The sequence below is a fragment of the Oryctolagus cuniculus genome, chromosome 8 (assembly GCF_051225735.1).
Source record: "Oryctolagus cuniculus isolate XC-2025 breed Fujian yellow rabbit chromosome 8, ASM5122573v1, whole genome shotgun sequence".
NCBI lineage: Eukaryota > Metazoa > Chordata > Mammalia > Lagomorpha > Leporidae > Oryctolagus > Oryctolagus cuniculus.
In genome coordinates, this window is record NC_142874.1 from 93,875,928 (window position 1) to 93,900,584 (window position 24,657).

A 24,657-nucleotide genomic window follows, 5' to 3' on the forward strand; every position below is an offset into this window, starting at 1 on the left:
AAACACAAAAGTTTTCCCACCAAAGTAGACAAACTCACTAAAGCATTAACATAAACGAATCACCCATATGCACAAAATGCACCTCTCTCTTATTGACTGAAATCTGCAGTTTCTGATAAGATATTTTAAGGCGCAGCAAGTGTGTTATCAGAAAGTGTGGGCCTCATTTGCTCCCAAAGGACACCACTATTTGTGGGCAGTACATTTTCTAATTTGGCAGTGCTTTTGTGGTTCCAGATTTGTTGCTTTTAAATTTAAGTTCTTACAGCTCTTCGTTTCATTTCCAGACATTCACTTATGTTTACTTAGACTTTTTTTCCTTTTAAGTCCATTGGTTTATTGTATTCTGTGTTGAAATCTCTCTATCTCTCTCTCTCTCTCTCTCACTTTACACACACACACACACACACACACACAGAGTACATGAGTTGGAATCTCATTTGCCCTGAGAATTTGAAAACTTAGTATATAGTTTAAACCACATATTTAATGAAATTCAAAAATTCCTCACTTTTGTATCAAAGGGGGAGCTACTTATTGCTGCTTAGAAAGGTGGTAACCATTCTCCATTTTTATCAAAGTGATCTTGAATGCACTGTAAGTTATAGTGCACATTTGACAGTTGCTATACTTTAAAAACCTTAAATTAGAAGAAAAATTAAATTTAAGTGAAGTGGTAGCATTTTGATATTAAACATTTTGGAGAAGATTTCTCATTAGTGAAGTAACAACTAGCTTTAATGACAAAGCAAGATTCATGTAGCTGTGTAGGAAAGTGCAGGCCCTGACCTTATTATACAAATAGCTGATAAAGCAGTAGGCTTTTCAAGTTTTGCCTCTGAAATGTGCTGTTTCCATATACCTGTATGAAATTTCACGCGTAAATATATGGGGTTGCGTTCAGTTTTTAGGTTGCCGAGTCTTTAAAGCACTGCTAGAATTATTACCACTACTTACAGGCCACCACTTGGTTTGTAATGTTTCAAGAATTATATTTTCAAGAATGATATTCCGGTGAAGAAAAGAAACCTGATTTTCACGTGGGCTGTCTGGCCAAAGAAGTCTCAGTGATGGTCACTCCCTAGCTGTTTCCTTCTCCCCTCCTCCCTGCTCCCTCGGAACAAAGCTCAGTGTTTGTCTCTAAGAGTCCCATGCATTATCAACTCAGACACGCTGATTTTCTTCTTCCTTTAAGTTTCCATGGCCCTGCGTTTCCATCACATTAGGCCACAGTGTTATTCAATGTTAAGTAGTGTGAATTCTACCACTGACATTACGGCATCATTTAAAGTCCAATGATTTGCTCTGACATTTTGAAACTAAATCAGCAAGCACAGCAGAGATGTTGCAGGCCTCTGTGTGAGTCAGGAACATTTTAGATTCACCTAATCCCTTATTAATTCAATCCAAATAAAAGACAACTTCCCTGAGTGAGTGTTTTTCCTTAAGGGTTACTCCTTTTGTCATTTGCTTCGTGAGCAGAAACCGAAGCAGTTCACTCAGATAGGTGTGTCTGGCTCATGATTAGAACTTATTATTTTTGTGGTGTTTTTTTCTTTCTTTTTAGCATTTCTGTCTTGTTGTCTGTGCCAGAATCCAGCACTTACAGGAACATTAATCCTCTTAGCTCCTTTGATCGTCACTTATTTGTTCTTAGAATTAAAAAAAATCCTCTGCTCATTTTTTTCTCATTCATTTTGCACCCCCTTTCTTCTCTTCAGCTACTGTTGAGGCTATTGAGGCTGATGAAGGTAAATTGGCCAGTCCCCTTTCTGTTGTACCTGCAACAGATAAGGGCTCTGCTGGGTGTATTCTTTTTTTTTTTTTTTTTTTTTTTTTTTTTGCTGTAGCTTGTACAGAGTGTGTGGGTGTTGGGCTAACAGTTGTGGCTCAGTATTAACCCAAATGTTCTTGCTTTAAAGGGGAAAATGTCCTTCTATGGTTTGTTTGTTTGTTTTTTTTTATTTTCCCTTAAAGCTATGTTTGATTCGTTTATAATGAACTTAGTATAATCACAGAAAACCAAAGGATTGTATATCTTGAATGATGTGGGGTGGGGGTTATGGCAGCTGTTCTGACAAATAACACCTAAAACAATAGTCTCTGAGCTGAACCATGTCCCTCCCTCAAATCACTTTCAGGCAGCACTGAAAAGGACAGAATAAAAATAGCTTCCTTAATTCAAGTCTTCAGAAGTTTGTAGAAAAAAAGAAGAAGCAGCTTTGCTTGAATAGTGCTTTGTTGTAGTTCAACATTGATTTATGTCTCTAAAAGATATTCCAACATGAGACAGTGGGGTATGAGATAAACAACTCTGCTAGCCTTATCAACTTTAAACTACTGGTATTTGTAAGACAGCACCAGCAAAATATTTTTAAGACATTTGAAAGTATCTAGTAGTTGGGAAGTGGCCCATAACAAGAAGCGTGAGTACCAAGGAATCGCTCAGTTGATTAAGGTTTACTGAGTGCCTGGTACCAGGCACTGTTGTACTAGGAGCTGCAGGGGAAATTAAGAAGTGCACATCTCAACCTGTGCCCTAGCATGCTCCAGGACAAGAGGTAACCCATTGGAACTCCTTTTTAACTGAGTGCTTTCTCAATGCATGGTTATGAGAGAACTACATATCAAAATAGTTCGTAATAGTATATATACCATATCCTCTGGAAATTTTAAAAAGTACGATTTGAAGTTCCCCTTTAAAACAAAATTCTTCAGTTGTATTTTGTTCTTGCAAGATAATGTTTTGTTTTGCCCAAAATTGTGTGTGTACGGGCCTTTGGTATGGTGTAAAAAGTGCCACTTTTCTTCCAATCCATACATGATTTGGATATGGTAGGGGAAATGACAGCACTGTAAGAGAAAATACAACTGCTTCCTAAATAGCAGTGAGCAAGCTGCTATTTATGTGGGAATTATCTATTCCTCCTGGCAAATTCTAATCTGCAGTGTGCATTCTTGTTGACAGTTTGGCTGTTTTCTGTGGTTTCTGTGACTCTGTGTTGTGTTAAGTATACTACCAATGTAAATTGCTAATACCCATTGTCTGACCAGCAACTACAGCAGAGCACATTCTTCCATACGCGAATGGACAAAAAATGATGAGAAACGAGCCCCAGCCCAGAAATATCCATTATTCTAGCTAGAGTTTTAATGTCTACACCCCCACCCTATTGGCTTTGAATACCTAGAGCCTCCACTTTTACCATTTGAATGAATAAGATCACTTCATAAATTACAGTGATGACAAACCTTGTATATTTATTAATTATGGTGGAATGTTATTCACAGTTTAGAAAAAGAATAGAGTTCCTCTTCTTGCTATTGTTTTGCCCCTTAAAATGACTGAGATGCTTTTCAGGTTGGGTGCTCATTAGACAGCTCTATTATTTTGCAATTTATTATTAAATTAGAGAAGAACTAAAAAGCTTTGCTTTGGGCCTTGGTCTTTCCCCATTTCCCCATCTTTTTCCTTTCACAGTTGACTAATCACCATTATGCTAACCTTTAAAATGCGGAGGGAAAACAAACCATCTCTCACCATTTAATGAGTTTTGAAACAACTATTGTGTCTTGTAAGAATCTCACCCATACTAGTAAAAGGCACTGCACATTCGTGTAGGAGTGGCTGGCAAAATTTCAGCTCCAAACTCCTCCACCCCTCAACTCCCAAGATAAGGTGGGGAGAAAAAAGTCACCACGAAATTGTCTTAATCGGCCCTGGAGATGCAGCCCAGTTCAGCATTGGTGATTGGCCCTTGATTATCTCTGCCTTGCACTTCACAGGGAGTAAAGCAAACTGATGTCATCGGTTCCAAAGTTGTGTGTTTTATTGTCAGCTCACTGGTTGGTGCACCCAGCTGAAGAAATCATTAAATATTTTGTACAAATGCCTTACCTATCTCTGTAGCACACCAAGGGTTAAAAGAAAGAAAAGAAAATACTGCTCCCACCTGGAGAATTTCATGTTTTAAAATGGAATGGGACCAAAACCAGTCTAATTCATTTTTGCTTAAAAAAATATGAAAGGCATTTTTGTCTTGTTGTTTAACCATCACATTGCTCTTCTAAGAATGAGTTTTTCTTTGATTTAGGCGATAATGGATACCACATGAACATCAGTTTGACCTGTTCACTGCTGAAGGGCAAACAATGCTTCTCCCCCTGGTGATCTGATGCTGATTTTTCTGAGTTTCTCTCCCACTCCACATGCCTCCCACCTTGAGCGGGGAAGCAGGAGTTTATGGCTTCGTTCTTCCCATGTCACCAATGACTTACTTGCTGAGGGAGGTCTTTCTGGGATTCTGAGATGGCTTGGAATTGCCCAACTCCATTCCTTCCCTAGCTCCTTTTAGCTTCTCTAAGCCCTGTAAAAGATTTTGAGATACAACAGATGTAGTGATTCTACTGAATATGGCCTAGCTAGCCCAGTGGAAGAGCAAAAAATGAGGACACGCAGTGGTCTGACCAGGTCGGGGCATATGACGCAGCAGTCATGCTACCAACGTGACCAGTCCCTGCTGCTTCCAGAGCCCTGTCCCTGGAAGCCACTTCTCTCTCTGTGCATCCACTTTGGATTTCTTTGACTTAAACTTTCACGAAGATGAGAGAAATGCTTACGTCTTGATAACTTCAAGAGGACATTTTGGTTGGCAAGAGACATTGGCTGTTTTCAACCCTTCTGGTTATCTCCGAGTATGGTAAGGAGTCTGTTGTGTTGTGTTCAGGTCCCGTCACTGTTCTTCACTAAAGGATTCCTTCTCACTGCGGAATCTCTAACATCACCTGATGCAACAGCCGTGCCCTTTGTCTTCCTCTGGCTAACCCTATTTTTTTCTTTTTTAATGATTTTCTGTTTAGCCATCAAAGGATTTTCACCACAACATAAGATCACTAGCTTCGAAGAGGCCAAGGGCTTAGACCGAATTAACGAGAGGATGCCGCCTCGCAGGGATGCCATGCCCTCCGACGCCAACCTTAACTCCATCAACAAGGCTCTCGCCTCAGAGACTAACGGCACGGACAGCAATGGCAGTAACAACAGCAATATCCAGTGACCACTTCCTGTTCACTTTTCTTTTCTCTTCTTTTCTTTTTTTTTTTTTTTCTTTTGAGCTGCAGGGCGTGATGGGATTGCTGCGTGTCTGCAGTTGGATGTTCTTGCCTCTGATGATAGCTTATTTGCTCTGGGGGCCAGGAATTGGATTCAGTTTACACTATCATTAAAAAAAAAAAAAAGAGGGAGAGAGATAATAAACTATATTTTGGTGAGGGTGGAGATTAAACACCTCTTTTGGGTATGCCTTTTAAAAATGCTTATAGGGAAAAAATTTTAAAAAAAAAGCTAATGCTAGTATATACTGCAATGTTAGGGGAATGAACATGTTTTCCTACTGCATTGGGGACTTCTAGATAGGTTAATGAAAGGCCTTTTATTCTGTTACTGGACATGAGAACTTTGTCTAATTTCTTACTCTATTGTACGTTTACAGTCGCAGCACTAAAAATGGATGACATCAAACATTTTTAACAAAATGATGTACAAACTAAATAAGGACTATTTATTGATAATGTTTTGCTACTCTTGTCAGACAATGGCTATAAACTGAATTAGGCAGTCTTAACATAAAACAGAAAAAGAAAAAAAAAAGAATGTTGCAAATTTGTTAAAATGCCAAAAAGGACAGTTTAATTTTGTACAGATTATGCTTACCTCAGGTTTCTTTAGTGTGCTTGAATGCCCTTCTTTCCATATAACACTTATCTATTAATTTGGCAATGGATATCTTTTTCTTTAAGTTTAAAAAAAAACTGGAATAATTACATCTATCTTTTTTTTGCTGTTTATACTTAGGGGTTTTGTTGATAAATCAAGTCTTGGTTGTGGCTTGCTGAATTAAATATTTATGAGTGGTGCATTTTTAAGTATAGTGAACAAGACACCATATTAAGTACAGTGATAAAGCATCTATATTCTGTAAAAAAAAAAAATCTGCCTATGCATGTTTTTTAAGAAAAAAAATGGCTGTATCGGCCTGTATGGGACTGTAATGCGCTTAGTGGTCTGACATATACTGGAAATGTATGTATACTGGCGTACTTTATATTCTCTAAAATGCTTAATGCCTTTGAAATTTTGTAATCAAAAAAGCTTTGAAAAAAATCTAAAGGGGAGAGTATTCTTAAAAGTTTTTAACATAAGCTTGTCAGTGCACATATAGACAGTTAGCATGTTTAGCAAACCTTGTGAAATTTAAATAAGTTTGTAGTTACATGTGAAACTCTAAATGCATGGTAACTGTTAATGTCATACGGTTTAGTTATTTTGTTCTGTTCTGTCATGTGCCACAAAATATGTACTTTTTTCACTCTTTTCCCTTTGTATATCAGTTACGGGTTACAACTGGTTCATTCTGAAAACAACCACAACAAAAGTCCATTCATATTTTTTAACAATTGTATAAGTGCCCAAGTAATTCACTACAGCCTAAAGCCTTGCCTTTGTAATTTGACTTCTGAAATGTTGGCAATCAAAGCATGCACTTGTAACAATGACAAAGAAAAAGCATTTTATATTACTACTCAATAAAATGTGCATGAACTTACAGAACTCTCCTCCTTTCACTGAGTCCGCTGAGGCGATTTACGGGCACGACCACCAGGGCGTCTTCCCGGTGCTGGCCCACCACCACACACCACAGATTTATTGGACAGGCTTCTTTCGAAGGGCCTTGTGACCTGAGGTGTGGTGCCTACTTCTGCTGTAAGAATCCTGGTGGATTTGTGTCTCGAATCAGACAAGAGAAGTCTATTTAAAGAGCAAATGGCATCTCTGGCTCCCTTAAATGGGAGAACCAGTTAAGAAACCAGAGCATTCCTTTTCACTGAAAAAAAAAAAAATCCATTTGTTATCAGGTTGTTTCAGTTGTATTGGATGCCCTATCTGCTAGAGCGAAAGGAACGAGGCTGCTAAGTGCATTTCCTCACGGAAGAGAGTTGCATTTGTACTGATAGGAAACTTGTAGACCTGCGCTTCAGCTAATAGCTAATCACCTGAGGATTTGAGATACACCAAATTTCAGTATGTTTCTGACATTGTTCATTTTTAGTGCTCTTTGTTTTATGTAATAAAATATGCCTGTTATATTACATAATAAGAGTATGGCAATTAGTGACATAGTGTACCAAAACAAAGATATTCTAGATATATTCTCTGACAAAGACTCTCCCACATTTATTTAATGACTCCAAGCTTTTTTTCCTCCCTGTGGAATTTTTTCGGTCCTAAAAACAAATAATATCCACAGAAAATATTGAGATGCAACTTACTAGAGTGATGTGAAAGAAATAATAATCCTGGTACCGAGGTGTTTATTTTCTTTCTTATAACTGCAGAGAAAATATCCTGACAAAAATCATTTTTTGGATTCTTTTCTTTAACAAATTGTGCTGAGGCAACTATGGCATAGAAATAAACATTTGACATTAAAATCAGCAGTTGATGTGAGTATTGCTTGGTCTTTCTGGTCAGTGCTTAGAAAAATAATATCATATATTTTTACATAATTTGGTCTATCAAAGAAATCTATAACTGATATTATTTCTCCAAAAGAAATAATATTTCCAGGTCATCATCTGTACTCCCAGGTCTGTATCATTCACTTTTGGAGAAACTATGGAATTCTGGAGTTGCTTGTGCCAGTTAACCTATGGCTATACGTACACATGTGTGCACATACACAGATATACATTACACATGTGCACATACAGATAGACATACATGCACACAGAAACATGAACACATGTGTGCACACAGAGATACACAAGTGTGCATGCACACGTACAGATAACATGCACATACATAGAGACAACCTCCTCTCCCCAGCCCTGCTTTGCCCCCCTCCAGGGTGCCTTGCCTTTCATGGGGTTCAAACTCAGTACCAAATTTGCCATCTAATCCTTCAAGGAGTAAGAGCTGCATGAGATTGACCCTGGCTCAGCAATTTCAAACTTCCTTGTATAAAGTGTCCACTACCTCTATTCTCCTTAAAGATTTTTTGTAGAAACAAAGTGGAATCCGTTCTGAGACAGAACTTGTGTGGTGAGGAGAATGAAGGGGGATGGCGGAGGAACAGCTCTGCCCATCTGCCGTGGTGTGGCAGAGGTGGACATCCAAACTGGGAGTGGCCCAGATCATGGTGCTGTGGTCATGCCAAAGCCCTCAGCACGTTCCTGTCCTGAAACAGTCCCTCCCTCCCACCCAGCCACATGCTAGTGAAGCACATTTTAGTGCACGCCCAAGCTTATGCCCAGACACCAGGGCTCCCCACCTGAAGCTGGCAGCAGAGGAAGAGGGACAGCAGAAAGGGCCTTGCTGTTTGGGGACTGCACTGTGTCTCTCACTCGATCTTTCTTGTACTCTAGGTCAGACCAAACAGGGACCTTGCGGTTTGCCTGACCTAAATCCCCGCGTGTCTCTCAGACGGACAGCCTTTGGGCTGGACAAATCTGAGAACTCCAAAGTGAAAGGTACCCTCTTACTCCTGGCTGTGTGGCCATCCACTTTCTCTGTCCCACGCACAACAGGCCTCTGCTGTGTTCCTCTCACTGTGCTTGATTCTTACTTTTGTACACACACAGACACACACATACACACAGACTGCAATCCTGACAGCCTATCAGTTTTCATTATGGTGTTGGATGTCAACTGTCCATCAAACAAGAAGTGAGTGTGTGATTTAACATTGAGCTGCTCTTTAATCTGACTCACAGAGATTCTTTTTGTATAGACTTTAAGGTATATCTGCATATATTTTAAGGTAAAGTTCATCAGAAAAGCCTCAGACTAGGCTCTTTCATGACTTAATTTTTTTAAAAGATTTATTTTAGTTATTTGAAAGAGTTACAGAGAGAGGTGGAGACAAGAGAAAGAGGTCTTCCATCCGCTGGTTCACTCCCCAGATGGCTGCAATGGCCAGAGCTGCGCCGATCCAAAACCAGGAGCCAGGAGCTTCTTCTGGGTCTCCCACGTGGGTACAGGGGCCCAAGGACTTGGGCCATTTTCTACTGCTATCCCAGACCATAGCAGAGAGCTGGATCGGAAGAGGAGCAGCCAGGACTAGAACCGGTGCCCATACAGGATGCCAGCGCTTCAGGCCAGGGCTTTAACCCATTGTACCACAGCGCCGGCCCCATGACTAAATTTTTTAATGCATTCATTAAAGTGAGAGATAAAAAGTAGTGGGAAAAGGTCATACCTATGCCTGGTTCACATTTTCAGGAGAAAACTCAGACAAATCGGAGTGCATGTGAGGGAACAGAGATTCAGCAGGGGGGAGCCTGTTTTTTCTTAAAACTAAGGTTAACGGTGAACAAGATATATGGTCACTAAATAGTGAGTTGGTTCTTGCAAAAAGAATTCTTTAAGTCGGAAAGATGTCTACTTGTCATGAAGTAGAGGTTGCAGGCATTTAGCCTGGCAAGTGAGACATCTGCAGCCAGTGTGGGAGTGCATGGGTTCTATCTGGGCTATCGCTCCTGACTCCAGCTTCTTGCTAAAGTAGACCCTGCGAGGCAGCAGGTGAGGCTCAAGTGTTTGGGGGAGTTGCCATCCACTTAGATACCTGAATTGAGTTTTCAGCTCCTAGCCTCAGCCTCTTTTTCTTTCTCACTCTCTCAAATTAAAAACTTTTTTTTAATAAACAAAAGAAATGCCTGATTTTAAAAAAAGAGAGAGAGAGGCTACAGAGTAAGCTACAGGAGAATTGTGAATGGCTGCCCTTCATTGGAAGACTTCAAATCCACGGAGACTACAAATACCTCCTAAAAGATGATGCTACCTAGACGGAGCTATAATAGATGGAGAGATAGGGCTCTCTTCCAACACAGAAAGTGAACCAGGATAATAGAGTTGGGCATGTTTGCAGAGAGGCGAAGGCTCTGACTGGAGCCAAGGTGAGTGCCTGGGGAGAACAGGAAGGAGCATGGTGCTCAGAGCCGGGCTCTACCCACAGTCAGTGGGGCATCGTGTGAAGCTCTCTACATGGTGCATGTGCCCAGCAGACAAAAGCATACAATAACTCAAGACATGATTTACTCTCATACTGTGCAATAGCAGTTGAAAGTAAGTCCCTTTTTATACCACACGTGCTGACTTCTGTGTCATGTACTCTATACCAGTTCCAGTACAGAGTTAGACTCAGGTTGGAATTTTTATAGCTTTGCTGCTTGCCAAATGTCTGTTTGACCTTGAGGAACTTTCTAAGCTGCTTAAAATTTCATTTTATTAAGGATTAAAAGGGACAATGAGGATTAAAAGGAACAATGCAAATGAAGTATTTGGCATTATGCCTGGCCCGAAATAAGCACTCAATAAACGTGAGTTGTTCTTGGGGTATTCCACAGTGTGCTGAGTCACATGACTGCTTAAAATAAATACTTCTCCTGTAGATGAATATCGTGTAATTGTGCAGTGGAGGGTAGGACCATGTGTGTCATCAGGAAAACCTACTAGAAGAAATGGCATTTCATTGGTGCCTTCCCAGGAAGAGGGGTCAGCAGTGGGGAAGAGTGTCATTTGCAATTACCCAACAAGGATATCTAGGACTATGCAGTCCCAGAATTCCTTTGGTGGATCAGCAGTATCATCACGGACCCAGGCTCTTTCTAGTCTTCCAGTGAAGTGATTCTTCCATTAGCTTCTGTCCTTGTGGTTACAAAAGACTGCCGCAACTCCCAGCATCAGTTCTTTAAACAACACTGTCTGATTCCTGGGAAGCCCCACCAAAATAAGCTATAAAGAAAGCAAAGCTGAACTTACTGCTTGCTGCTTAGTAGTATTGTCATCACTACTTTGTAGAGTCATAGTTAATCTAGCTGAAGGGAGCCTAAGGCGTATTTATGGTGGAGTTTTTGTTAAGGTGGACCTTTCCACACAGAAGCTTCTTTAGGAGGTTTTCTTCATTATTTGTTCATTTGAAAGAGTTACAGAGAGCAGAGAGAAAGAGTGAGAGAGATCTTCATGTGCTGGTTCACTCTCCAGATGACCACGATGGCCATCTCTTGGCCAAGTGAAAGCCAGGAGCCAAGAATTTCTTCTGGGTTTCCCATGTGGGTAGCAGGGGTCCAAACACTTGAGCCATCTTCAGCTTCTTTTTCCAGGCCAGTATCTGGGAGCTCTATTGGAAGTGAAACAGCTGGGACACGAACCAACACCCATATGGGATGCTGGTGTTGCAGGTGGTGGCTTGGCCTGCTACACCACAACACCGGCCCCTCCGTGTAGATGTTTAATAATGATGGCAGAAAGTGTATGAATGTGTAATTTAAAATTAGCAGAAACAGCAAGGGAAGAGTTACTAGGTGCATTTTGAGGACATAACAGTGAAAATCTAGGCAAATAGTTTTCCCTATCAAGTTCTTAAAGATACATGTGACAGTTGAAAGGAAAAGTTATTAGATATTGATTTAAGGAATCAAAGAAGACCTTAAAAAATGGAGAGACATATTGACTTCGTGGCTTGGAAGACTCAACATAGTTTTCAGTTCTTCTGAAATGAATCTAGATTTAATACAATCCCAGTGAAAACACTATTTGCTTGTTGATTTAGAAAAACTAATTTTAAATTCTATAGTGAATGAATAAGTAGCTATAATTGCCAAAAACATTTTGACAAGGTAAATACAAGTTCGGGGACTCATACAAAACAATGTAAAGATTTCTTTTAATCTGTGGTGATCAAAAGAACATGGAATTGATGAAATAGTAAAATCATATATTTGCAGAATAGAATAGAGTCCAGAAACAGAGCTGCACAAATGATCAATTAAAAATTTGCAAGTGTTTTTCAATGGAGAAAAATACGCTGGAACAACTGCAGATCCAGTTGCAGAAATAAATTAATTTGGTACCTCACACCTTATATAAAAAATAACTCAAAATGATTAGACACAAATTTTAAACACAAAGTATTAAAATTTTAGAAAAAGCATAGGACAATATCCTTGTGCCCTTGGATTAGGCAAAGAGTTTACATATATGACAACAAAAGCAAAAGTCATAAAATGATAAGTTGGACTTCATCAAAATTACATTTTTTTCTCTACAAAGAACATTGTAAAAGAATGAAAGAATAACCAATAGTTTAGGAGAAATGTATTGAAATCTATACAAATATATCCAAATGCAACAACAAACCAGTTTTAAAATGAGCAGAAGATTTGAACAAACACACACACAAAAGATTTACAGATGTCAAGCACGTGAGAATTTGGTCAACCTCATTAGTCCCTGGAGGAAGTAAATACAAACTGAGGGGGCCGGCGCCATGGTGCAGTAGGTTAATCCTCTGCCTGCGGTGCTGCCATTTCATCTGGGCGCCTGGTTCTAGTCCCGGCTACTCCTCTTCCCATCCAGCTCTCTGCTATGGCCTGGGAAAGCAGTAGCACATGACCCAAGTCCTTGGGCCCCTGCACCCATGTGGGAGACCTGGAAGAAGCTCCTGGCTCCTGGCTTCGGATTGCCGCAGCTCCGGCCATTGCAGCCATTTGGGGAGGGAACCAGCAGATGGAAGACCTCTCTCTGTGTCTCTCCCTCTCACTGTCTGTAACTCTACCTCTCAAATAAATAAATAAAAATATTTTAAAAAAATACAAACTGAAGCATCAGTGAGATAGGAATACACACCTATTTGAACAGAAAGAAAAAACTCACATACACAGAACAAAGCTAAACACACCAAGTGCGTCTATGGCTGTCAGGCAGCTGGAACTCTAAAACGTTCCTAGTGGAAATCCAGAAATGACACAGACCCTCTAGAGGAAAACAGCTTCTTATCCAGTTAAACTGTTCCAGCTAAACTTACCACGTGACCCAGGCATCACACTCTTAGGTATTTACCTTGGAGAAATAAACAATTACATTTCCCCAAAATCCTACGTAAGAATGTTTTTAGCTGCATGCCTGAACAATTACAAAATCCTGTAAATAACCTAAGTGATTTTTAAAAGGCAAAGAGGAGTCTGCTAGGTCAGAAGCAAAGGCTTTAGGCCTCCCAGGCCAGCATCCAGTAGGAACTTCCTGTGCCAATCGGTCCCTCTAGTCCCCAAGCCATGAACACAATGCAGTGAGGGACCTAGACAAATGCCGTGCACATGGTGGATTTTTGTCACAGCTGAGGAACTCAACCTTACAAGACTCGCAGCCTCAGAAAGGGGGCTGCAAGCAAGCCTACTCAAACTTTGCCTCGTCAGGAAATGAATCTGCTCCAGCCTCGGGGAGACACCGCATCCCTATTAGCAGACATCCTTGTAATTCCATAGCAAAGAGCCTCGAAAGGGTAGTACGGAACGCAAGTGTCACCAGGTGTGCGGAAACACAGTGGATAATCGCCACACAACAGAGGCCAGTCTCACACATACTGTTTGACTTCATTTATATAAGGGTATGTCACGAAGTTTGTGAAAAGCGAAATTAAAAGATAAGCTTATCTTGACACACACAAAACAATGAATTCCATGCAAAGTGGTTTTTTTTTCAAAGGTGCATTTTTCATTAATTTTTGTTTGGTGAGATGGAACTATTGTTTGGCCTGGTTTCGGTGATGGTTACATACATCTCTAGTGTGTTAAAACTCGGAAGCAGACATCAGAACTGAGCTAATTTAACTGTTTAGTATTAAGAAAAGCAAATACTGATAAGCAATGTTATAAAATGTAGGCAGTGGATCTGAAAGGGTTACACGTCAGCGTCCTGGCCGTTCCTTCTATTTCTAGTCCTCTGATAGTTTCTGCAATGCTGCTTCCATTTAAGGGATCAGTGGTCAGAGGCGGCACGGTATGAGCCGTTTACACAAGCCTGGGAAGTTCATGGACACAAGTCCACAGGAAAAACACACAATAAAATCTTTGAGAATTAGAAGACAAACATTCGGCTTTTAATGTTTGCTTCTGACATTTGCTCAATGTAAGAGGAGTGAGTCTTCGGGGGAAATGGTTCTCCAATTGTGCCAGCTTTCAATTACTTACCAGCGACCAATTACATGATCTATTTCTTTAAAAGATAACATTTGACCTGACCTCCTCGGCTGAATCAGAGGACTAGACTTCTGCCAACACGGCATTTTTCATTCGAGAAATGGAATGGAATGCTATATTACACCTGAGCTCTGTCCCGCAACTGGGCCATCTGTACTAAAGGGCCTCCTTCCTCCCTCCCTCCCTCCTTCTCTCTCCCTGTCTCACTCTCTCTCTCTCTCTTTTGATTTATTTTCCAATATTCGTTTTCTCATGCAAGGAACATTGCTGCTTTAAAGTGTCTCAACCTGTGTCCTAAGGCATGGCTGATGCTTTGGGGAACCAGCTTACAAGGTGTTTAATTAATTTCATAACAAATGTTTTTGACCTCCTATTACCAATACATTTGCAAAGCATGGATATTATGTATAAATTAAGCCACTTAGGTCACTAAATATAGTAACTAAAAAAAAAGATGGAATTCTGCACAAAATAGCTTTTCATCTGTGGCTTACTTTGCAACCACATTGATTAAAGCAATTTTCTCAAGCTTTTTAATATTGAAAAAAGGAATAGAGGAAAATTATTATCCTACTATACTTAGGATTTCACCTGAAAACACTGAGTTAATTGTCCTTGCCTCCAGACCCTTCTCAAATCTTCAAGAATTTTTGTTTTCTTCCAGGGTCTTTGTCCAGGTCAGTTTCCTTGGAGGGCTTCCAATCTCTCCTTCCATAGCACTGCCGCCACCCGCCCTTGTGGTCATACATATTCCAGACTCACACTTGGTCTGACTTACCTTTTTGCAGCCATAAACTGCCTAGCATAATACTGTTTACTTTTGCCATCCTACCTGTTCATATATTCCTTTTTTTAAAGATTGATTTTATTTATTTGAAAGACAGAGTTACAGAGGGAGCTAGAGACAGAGAGAGAGGTCTTCCATCCACTGGTTCACTTCCCAGATGGCCGCAACAGCTGGAGCTGCGCCAATCCAAAACCAGGAGCTTCTTCTGGGTCTTCCATGCAAGTGCAGGGGTCCAAGGACTTGGGCCATCTTCTACTGCTTTCCCAGTCCATAGCAGAGAGCTGGATCGGAAGAGGAACAGCTGGGACTAGAACCGGCACCTATACGGGATGCTGGCACTTCAGGCCAGGGCTTTAACCCCTGCGCCACAGCGCCGGCCCCCATATCTTCATTTTTGTTATTAAAGATGGCAGAATATTTTCAGCCATAGAAATTTGGGTTACAATGAAAAACACAAATAATTTAAAAGGCAAAAATGCTCTGAAAACGAACTATGACCAGGTTCCGTTTTAATTATGAGAAAACTTTGGTAGCGTACTTTTCTGGAGGCAGAACAATAACAAAACAGGACTCCACGTTGAAGACACTGCCTTCTACTCCCACTGCTCAGAGAGAGAGCCTGGAGCAAAGGCAATGTGGCCGTGAAGCACAACATTTGAAAGCTGAACTTGAAAGGACGTTGAATTCCTAGCAAAAATCCTAACAAACATATCCAGTCAGAAGGCATAACTGCTTTTCTAGGATAAATGTTGTTTAATCTGAATCTTTGAGAAACATACCTCTGCAATTTCCCAACATAATTAGTTTGGATCATTTGCCTTGACTGCCTCTTGTATATTTACCAATAGCTTACTTGGCAATTGCAGCCCATCAAATTCAGCCTTCTGGCCATCTCTATGAGAGGATTCTCTCATCACCCTTCACTCTTACCTGAATTCTACAGCACAGGACTTCTTGTTGCCTAAAATGCCTTCTCCAAATGATAGAGTGTGTTCAAAATGGGATGCTGTGATTCATGCCTTTCCTGGTCAACATTGGAACAAATTCCTTACAGAGATACTTCTTTCCCAGTAGAGATAAACGTTCCTCCTTTTATTTAGCGACCGAGGGATCTCAAGTTCAACCACTGTGTTTCCAAACAACATTTTCCTTTAGTTCAATGATGTCATACAAAACTGAAGGGTTGTCAGAACTCAATTTGCCTGTTAACATTCCAGTTTTCTAAACAATACCTAGCGATTCCTTGAACAAAGTGCCCAAGGTGAGCAAAGTGCTCATTGTTGAATGAATGAGTGAATCACAAGTAGTCTTCACTAGTAATTTATAATTTGTTCCTTAGAAACCTGAGTGTGGGCATAGCCTGGAGTGAATGATGGGCCCTACAGTCTAATAAATAAAAGGGACTTTCCTAGCAGAAGGGATTCCTCTGATAAATAAGGCAGCGCTCTGCTTATCAAGCATTAGAAGAAAGAATGAAATGGAAGAGGTACCAGACAATATTAACATCAGATTGAGAATTAGGGGAGGAGATATGGAATCTGATCAAAAAGAAGGTGTGAAAAGAGCATAACTCTCAGCTGGTAGAATTTGTCAAAGGACATCAGCAGCGGCCGGTGCTGTGGTGCATTGGGTTAACACCCTGGTCTGCAGTGCCGGCATCCCATGTGGGTGCCGGTCAGCATCCTGGCTGCTCCACTTCTGATCCAGCTCTCTGCTGTGGCCTGGGAAAGCAGTAGAAGATGGCCCAAGTCCTTGGGCCCCTGCACCCGCGTGGGAGACCCAGAAGAAGCTCCTGGCTCCCAGCTTCAGATCAGCGCAGCTCCGGCCATTGCAGCCATCTGAGGAGTGAACCAGTGGATGGATGACATTTCTCTCTCTTTCTTTCTCTTTCTCTCTCTCTCTCTCTCTCTCTCTGCCTCTGCCTCTCTATAGCTCTGCTTCCAAATGTATAAATAAATCTTAAAAAAAAAAAAAAAAAGAAAAGGACATCGGCAGCAGGGAAGACACAAGAGGGGGCGCTGGACTCGGCAGCTGTCCTAACTCACAGGAGTGCTCCTCTAACCTCTCACTGCCTGCACAAACACGTCCACCACCCCCCACACACACGTGCATGCACTAACCCACACGCAGACACACAGACACGTTCACATACAGCAGAGGTCTTTGAAGAAGGAAAAAGATACAAATGTTTATATCCACAGAAGAGAGCTATGATAATATTTACATTTCACAGGGCAAAGAAATGAATGATCACGCCTAAATCACCTGTTAGGGTTGGAAATGACAGACTGAGAAAGAATGCTTGAATTGGAGAGGATGAACTTGGGTTATACTTGAGTTCTGACCCAATTAGGAGGGTCCTCATCACATTAGAGGGAAGCATTACCTTCTGAAATAATAGTAATCATAAAAACATTAAACTTACTTGAGCCCCTGGCCCGTGGACACTGGGAATAGATTTTGTGAGATTTTCGTGACTGTCAGACTATACCTGAAGCAATAGCAAAGCTGAAGACATTCTTCAAGAAAGGCAGTGTGAACTGATGAGAGAAGTACTTCCCACAAGTAGGCACTACAGTGAGGAGGACATCAGGTTAGACACGGGAGGCGAAGGCGTCCGGGTATTAACGAGGCCCTGGTTATTTCCATGTTGACTTTGGGAACTGCTTCCTGAACCAGTCAAGTAATTGGCTTAGCAAAATTCTCTCCTGAGGAGCAACGTGCAAATGTTCTGTTTTACCTTCTTAAGGTGTGAAAAGGAGACAGAACAAGCTACATCTCTTTAGATACTTTTATAAATAGAAGCGAAATGGCTATGTAAACATACTAACTGTGCTTGCTAAATATTCAGGCAATAAAAAAAGGAAGGAGGCAGTTAAGGGTGTACTAAGACTTCCTCCTAAATATAGTCTAGCAACCCTTCTAAATACTATTTTGTTCAGTTGGGAGGATGATTTTCGTAACTCACCAAATCCATTCTCTACTCTGATACTCATGATTGCCAGAGGCTGCAGAGTGAGTAGCTCCTCTCCTCTGGACTCCCCTCCCCGTTTTTTTCCCCTTTTCCCTCCTCTCCTGTCTCCTCCTCTCCCAAATTTTCTTCCCTCCCTTTCTGTTCCCTTTTATACCCTCTTTATCTCACATTTTCTCTTCTTCCATCTTTGCCTCTCCTATCATTATGTTGTCTTTAACTGAGAACAGAGCTATTAAACCATCCAAGTAAACACAATGGTGCTTTGATTCACTCAGTGGATAACCACTGAGATCTGCCCGGGGCCAGGGTGAAAGCCCAGCACTGTTGCTTCTAGAGTGAGCAAAACAAGCAAGCTGACTCCCCGATGGGCACAGGGTCCGGGAGGGAAGGAGGGAAGCCAGAGGGTAGGAGCAAGGTATAGTGCATGTCAAGATAGGTGACCTGATAGGACAAGTCACTCAGAGACCCCAGGGGAAGAGGACTGTTGTACTCCGACAGTAGCTGCATGCTGTTTCTGTGTAGACAAAAGCGGATGTGCTCTTAGGAAATTTCTTCAAATATTCTGAGTATGAGGGCACCTATCAGTGTTTCACAGGTTCCACTCTGAAAATTTGACAAACTTCTCCCCAATGCTGAGGTATATTTTAAACTTAAGGATAGTTGTTATGAAATCAGACAAGGCCAGTAAAGGATTCTTGATAGTTACTTATGTAATTACAAGGGAAGTGCCTGATTTTTTAAATTATGAATAAGGAATGAATTCTGGTTTTTTATTTTAATTTTTTAGTGTAAGTTTTGTCTCTTAATTTATTTTAGTGTATTTTTTAGCTCACTTGCTTTTTCATTTATTTATTTATTAATTTGTAAGTTGGCACTTCTTTTTGCTCCAGTCATCATGCTAAGCTGGGCTCTAGGAACAAAATGGTAGCATGGTCCTTGTCCTGAGGGCAAGCAGCGTTAGCTCCATTTACCTTCAGTGAACCAGGCATCAAATATGAGGAAAGGCTCAAAAAGTTCATGGAAAGTGCGTTACAAAAATGCATAGATTTCAAAAGATTTTTTACACAAAAAAGAAACTTATCTTTAAACTTCATTCTTGTCCATGATCTTTTTCTTATGTATCAAAAGATCAATAGGCATTTTAATCTAGGCTTCCCAATAGCAGAGCCCAAGGGAAAGTTTGGAGTGCTGGGAGTGTTATGCCAGGAAGCAAGAGAGAGGGTCAGGCAGAAAGCAGAGTTGCTATGTAGTTGAAAACTGCCAACCGCCTCCCAGATCTGCCCCTACTCCCTCCCTTGAGCATCAGGAGATGTAGTTTTTTATCCCCCATTCCCACTGGCTGAGGGCTTCACGCTAGTGGCATAAACTCTCCCACATCGCTGCACCATGCTAGTCTATGGGCCACAGGAGCGCCTGCTGTGTTAAGACACAGGGCAGAGGAAGCAAGATACTCTAGTTGCCTAAGGAGGGACACTAATGTGAGTCTGCAAGCAAAACAAACTCCTGGAACAGAAGAGCAGGGGGTGAGGGGATGTGACAGAGGCCCAATGCATCATCTACAAAGGACTCTTTGAGCCTACCTTTCTTGGGGCTAAACAAAAGCAAGATTTAAATCTCCAAGTGAGAAAAAAATCAGTGGAATGTAAATCTATCTGCTCAACTGATCTTACAGAACTGTTTAGGAGATGAGATTCAGTCCCTAAATCATTTCTCTCCATTAGTCTTTTCCAACTTGGCAAATACCTTGGAGACATCCAAATCAATTATTTCAGTCTGCATGGTTGTCTTCATTGCCAGGTCCCATGGCCTTGTGTTGTTTGAGGAGAAATTGACACTATGATAAAGGAAACAGGCAGGAAGCTACAGACAGAAGGAAAGATTGATCACATAGGCTTTGTCAAAGGAGCAAACAGGGACTATTTTTATCTCTCAGAAATAAATACAAATCTCTGATTTGTTTTTGAAATGTGTTCAACTCATCACGAACACTCTTTTCTCCTAAATAACAGGGATGGGTTTACTATTATCATTCATGTTTTAGCTTGACTATTTTTGACTGATGGCTTGGAACTGTAATTAAGTCATGTAGATGAAGTTGGTAGTCTATGTTTCTGGACTATTACCTTTTGTGATGAAAATATTTCACAAAAACATCTACACTTACTTTTTTTTGAAAACACTAAGAAATGGCAAATTAAGGCATATGCTATTTGTGAATCTATTGTATTGTTCTTCCCTCTTTTCTGTAAGTTAAAGAATTTTTCTCAAAACTAAATTTTAGCAAATGCTGCATGATATGTGACTATATAAGATATATATGAATGATGGAAAAGATGAAAAGCATAGGTGAGATTAAAAAAAATAAAATCAAGAAATACCCCCACTGAAACAAGATAAGCAAATTTTACTGTAACCTTCTAGACTTTTTTCTCTTGAAAACAAGTTACATACTTGTTTATATGGATCTATATATATAAAATATATATAAATAGGCTTATAGTATATGAAGTGATTTTCTCTCAAAAATTTTCAAGCTTTTCTTCAGTAAATGTATTGCTTCTGATAAAGATCTACTACTTTGTTTTATGACATATAGTTGTAAATATTTTAAATTCTGGAGCAGGCATGTAGTCGAGTGGTTACGATGCCTGCTTTCTACATTGGAAAGTTTGCATTCAGTTCCTGGCGCCGGCTCCCGACTCCGGCTTCCTGCCAATGCAGACCTGGAAATGTAGCCGTGACGGCTCCAGTAACTGGGTTCCTGCCACCCTCATGGGAGACGTGGATTGCGTTCTCAGCTCTTGGTTCCCACACCAGCCCAGTCCCAGCTGACCATTGCAGGCATCTGGGGAGTGAGTCAGTGGATTTGTTTCTCCTCAAACAAATACAGTTTTTAAAAAATGTAAATCCCTTATGCTTTATCTTCAGTTGTTTCTAATTTTTCCCCATTATAATTGGTGTTCTAAGGAACATCTTTGCATATACGTCAATATCCACTGTGAGTAACTTTTGATGAGATAATTTATCAGAAATGGAGTAGCTTAGTAAATGTTTAAACACTTTAAAAAATATAGGCTGTTGGATTTTGTTTTCAGTTAAAATGGACTAGCAGAAATTGACTTTATCCTCTTACCTGAAATAAGCCCCTCCCCCCACCACTGATAAATATATAACAACCATTTACAAAACACTGAACTTGAGACAAAACAAACACTATGATCCCAGAGACAGGGAGGGAAATGTTATCAGTCCCACAGTTGCCACTCCTTCCTGACTTTAGAGACTATTCAGGCTATAGCACAGGGAACTGTGTCTAATACTCACGCAAGATCAGGCACAATGCCTGGTCTTAACAGACAGGGACATGACATATCTGAGCGCAGGTTCAAGTTCTGACTGCTCCACTTCTGATCCAGCTCCCTGCTAATGTACCTAGAAATGTAGCAGATAATATTCCAATGGGCCTCTATCACCTACATGGGAGTCCTGCGTAGAGTTCCTGGCTCTTGGCTTCAGCCTGGCCCAACCTTGGACCATTGTGGCCTTCTGGGGAATGAACCAGCAGAAGAAAGATCTTTCTATTGATCACTCTGCCTTTCAAATACATAAAAGAAAATAAATCTTTAAAAAAAGTGTCACATTGTATATTTATTTGAAAAATGTGTGCATGCATGCACGTGCAAACACATACACACACACACACACAGATAGTGTGAGGGAGAGAGAGAGACACCTCCTGTCTACTGGTTCACTTCCCAAATGTACAGAGTGGCCCAGGCTGGGCCTGGTGGAAACAGGGAGCTGGGATCTCAATCCAGATCTTCCACATATGTGGTTGGAACCCAATTATTTGAACCATAACCACTGCCTCCCAGGGTCTGCATTGACAGGAAGCTGGAATCAGAAGTTAGAGCCACGAATCAAACCCAGGTACCCCAAGGTGGAATATGGGTATCCTAATTACAGTCTTAACTGCTAGGTCAAATCCACACCTTGCATTGTATATTTTAAACATGTGTAGTTTATTGTATGTCAGTTACACTTCAGTATACCACTACAGAAATGTGCTGACACACATTGTTTTATTTTGACTTGTAGGATTTCCCCACACCCTCCTGTCAGCCTCACAGGAAGCACTGACGCTTCCTTGTCCCTGAGTAGCACACGCCAACCTGAGAGATGAAGGTGATGCTTCACTGTTTTCCTTGGCATTTATTTAATTACTAGTAAAAATTTTTTTCCTCCAAATGCTCAAAAGAACGCCGTTGTTATTTTCAAATACAGGATGGAATTTAACTAACAAACACTGGTTTGGGTTTAAATTTCTGAGGAGGGTAATTCCTTAAAGACCTCAGGTTCTGATTACCTTGCAATTACTTGCATTAAAAATGAGGGAAAAGGAGAGAGGACTGATGAAATAGGACAATGGATGAATGCAGCAATTTGATACTTCATTTTTGAGCTATTGTGGAAATGCATTTGTATCTTGAAAAACCTTGTCTAATATAGAAGATGGTGGAGGAGAGGAGAGTGGCATGAATAAATGGTCTTTGTTTTCATTATTCTCCTCTCATATAGTTGGCCCTCTAAACTGTCCTCAAATTCTTTCATATTTGAGCAGCAGAAAACACTATGCTGCACCCACATACAGAGATCTTTACCTCCACACTTTGTTGTCTTCATAGTGTTACTAACATGTTTTAAATTTTTTAAATTTCATTTATTTTTTTCCTTGAAGGGAAGAGAGAGAGAGAGAGGAGATCATGCATCACTGAATCACACCCCAAATGCCTGCAACAACTGAATCTGGACCAGGCTGAAGCTAGGAACTCCACCTGAGTTTTCCAAGTGGGTGGCAGGGACTCAAGTACATCAGCCATCATCTGCTGCCTCCCAGAGAGACCATTAGCAGGAAGTTTTATCAAAAGCAGAGGCAAGACTCAAACTCAGGCACTCTAATATGGGATGTGAGCATATGGCATTTGTCCTTTTGGGACTGGATTATTTCTCTATGTATAATGGCTTCCAGGTGCATCCATTTTGCTTCAATTGACAGGATTTCATTTTTTAACCACTGTACACAGTGTAAATTACCATAACTTCTTTATCAAGTTTTCAGTTGATGGACATCTGGGTGGATTCCACGTATCTGTTATTGTGAATTGAGCTGCAATAAACATGGGGACACAGACCATTCTTCCATATGCTGATTTCTTTTCTTTATTTTTTAAATTTTTTTAAATTTTTTATTTTTATTTTTTATTTTTCAGACAGGCAGAGTGGACAGTGAGAGAGAGAGACAGAGAGAAAGGTCTTCCTTTTTGCCATTGGTTCACCCTCCAATGGCCACCGCGGCCAGCACGCTGCAGCCGGCGCACCGCGCTGATCCGATGGCAGGAGCCAGGTACTTATCCTGTTCTCCCATGGGGTGCAGGGCCCAAGCACTTGGGACATCCTCCACTGCACTCCCTGGCCACAGCGGAGAGCTGGCCTGGAAGAGGAGCAACCGGGACAGAACCTGGTGCCCCAGCAGGGACTAGAACCGGGTGTGCCGGCGCTGCAAGGCAGAGGATTAGCCTAGTGAGCCGCGGCGCCAGCCAGATTTCTTTTCATTTGGGTAAATTCTTAAGAGTGGGATGGCTGGGTCAGTCATATGGTAGGACTATATTCAGATTTCTGAGGTATCACCATACTGTCTTCCACAGTGGCTTCACCAGTTTACATTCCCACCAACAGTGGATTAGGGTACCCTTTTCCCCAAATTCCACCAGCGTTTGTTGTTTGTTGATTTCTATATGAGAGCCAATCTAACTGGGGTAAGGTGACCTCATTGTGGTTTTGATTTGCATTTCCTTATGGCTAGTGATCCTGAGCATTTTTTGATGTATCTATTGGTCATTCAAATTTGCATAGCTTGAAAATATTTTCTCCTATTCTGTCTGTTGCCTTTTCACTTTGCTGAGTGTTTCTTGTGCAGCGCAGAATCTTCTCAGATTGACTTAATCCCATTTGTCTGTTTTGGCTTTGATTGCCTGAGCTTCTGCAGTCTTTTCCAAGAAGTCTTTGCCCATGCCAATGTCTTGCAGGCTTTCCCCAATGTTTTCCAGTAATTTGATGGTATTGGGTCATAGATTTAGGTCTTTGATCTATTTTGAGTGTAGTTTTGTGCAACAGATTTCACACTTTTGCACACAGAGATCCAGTTTTCCCAGCATCATTTGTTGAAGAGACTGGCCCTGCTCCAGGAATGGACTATAGCTCACCTTCAAACATTATTTGGTTGTAGATGCAGGGATTGATTTTTGGAGTTTCTATGCTGTTCCATTGGTCTACATGTCTATTTTTGTGCCAGGTTGTTTTGAGTCAAACTTCCCTGTAGTGTGTCTTGATATCTGGCATTGTGATGTTTCCAGCTTTGTTTTTGTTGTGTAAGATTGCTTTAGCTATTTGGGTTTTCTTATGATTCCATATGAATTTTACCATCGTTTTTTTCTAAATTTGAGAAGACTGTTCTTGGTATTTTGATTGGGATTTTACTGAATCTGTAAATTACTTTCCATAGCATGGACATTTTGGTGATATTGATTCTCCCAATGAATGAACATGGAAGATTTTTCCATTTTTTGTGTCTTCTATTTTTTACTATAATGTTTTATAATTTTCATCACAGAGATCTTTGACATCCATGGTTAAATTTATTCCAAGGTATTTTAATTTTTTGAAGCTATTGTGAATGGGATTCACTTAGAAGTTCTTTCTCAGCCATGTCATTGTTTGTGTATACAAAGGCTATTTATTTTTTTGTGTTAATTTTATATATTTTGCACTTTGCCATACTTTTGTATGAGTTCCAGTAGTCTGT

The 24,657-nt window shown here is 40.7% G+C and overlaps 1 protein-coding gene and 1 long non-coding RNA gene across 2 annotated transcripts in view; both read left to right on the forward strand.

Moving 5' to 3' along the window:
- Positions 1–5,330, forward strand: part of PPP3CA (protein phosphatase 3 catalytic subunit alpha) — a gene marked incomplete at its 5' end in the record, with an annotated part of 329,756 nt that extends 324,426 nt beyond the window's left edge. The window contains 1 exon segment of the mRNA NM_001082692.1: positions 4,861–5,330. Coding sequence (NP_001076161.1) covers positions 4,861–5,057 — 197 coding nt within the window. The 3' untranslated portion in view covers positions 5,058–5,330.
- A 3,228-nt stretch (positions 5,331–8,558) lies between these two features.
- LOC149125092 (uncharacterized) lies at positions 8,559–23,415 on the forward strand. Its single transcript, XR_016212380.1, has 3 exons — positions 8,559–9,954; positions 21,894–21,980; positions 22,534–23,415. It is a non-coding gene; the product is annotated as an uncharacterized LOC149125092 (long non-coding RNA).
- The last annotated feature ends 1,242 nt before the right edge of the window (positions 23,416–24,657 follow it).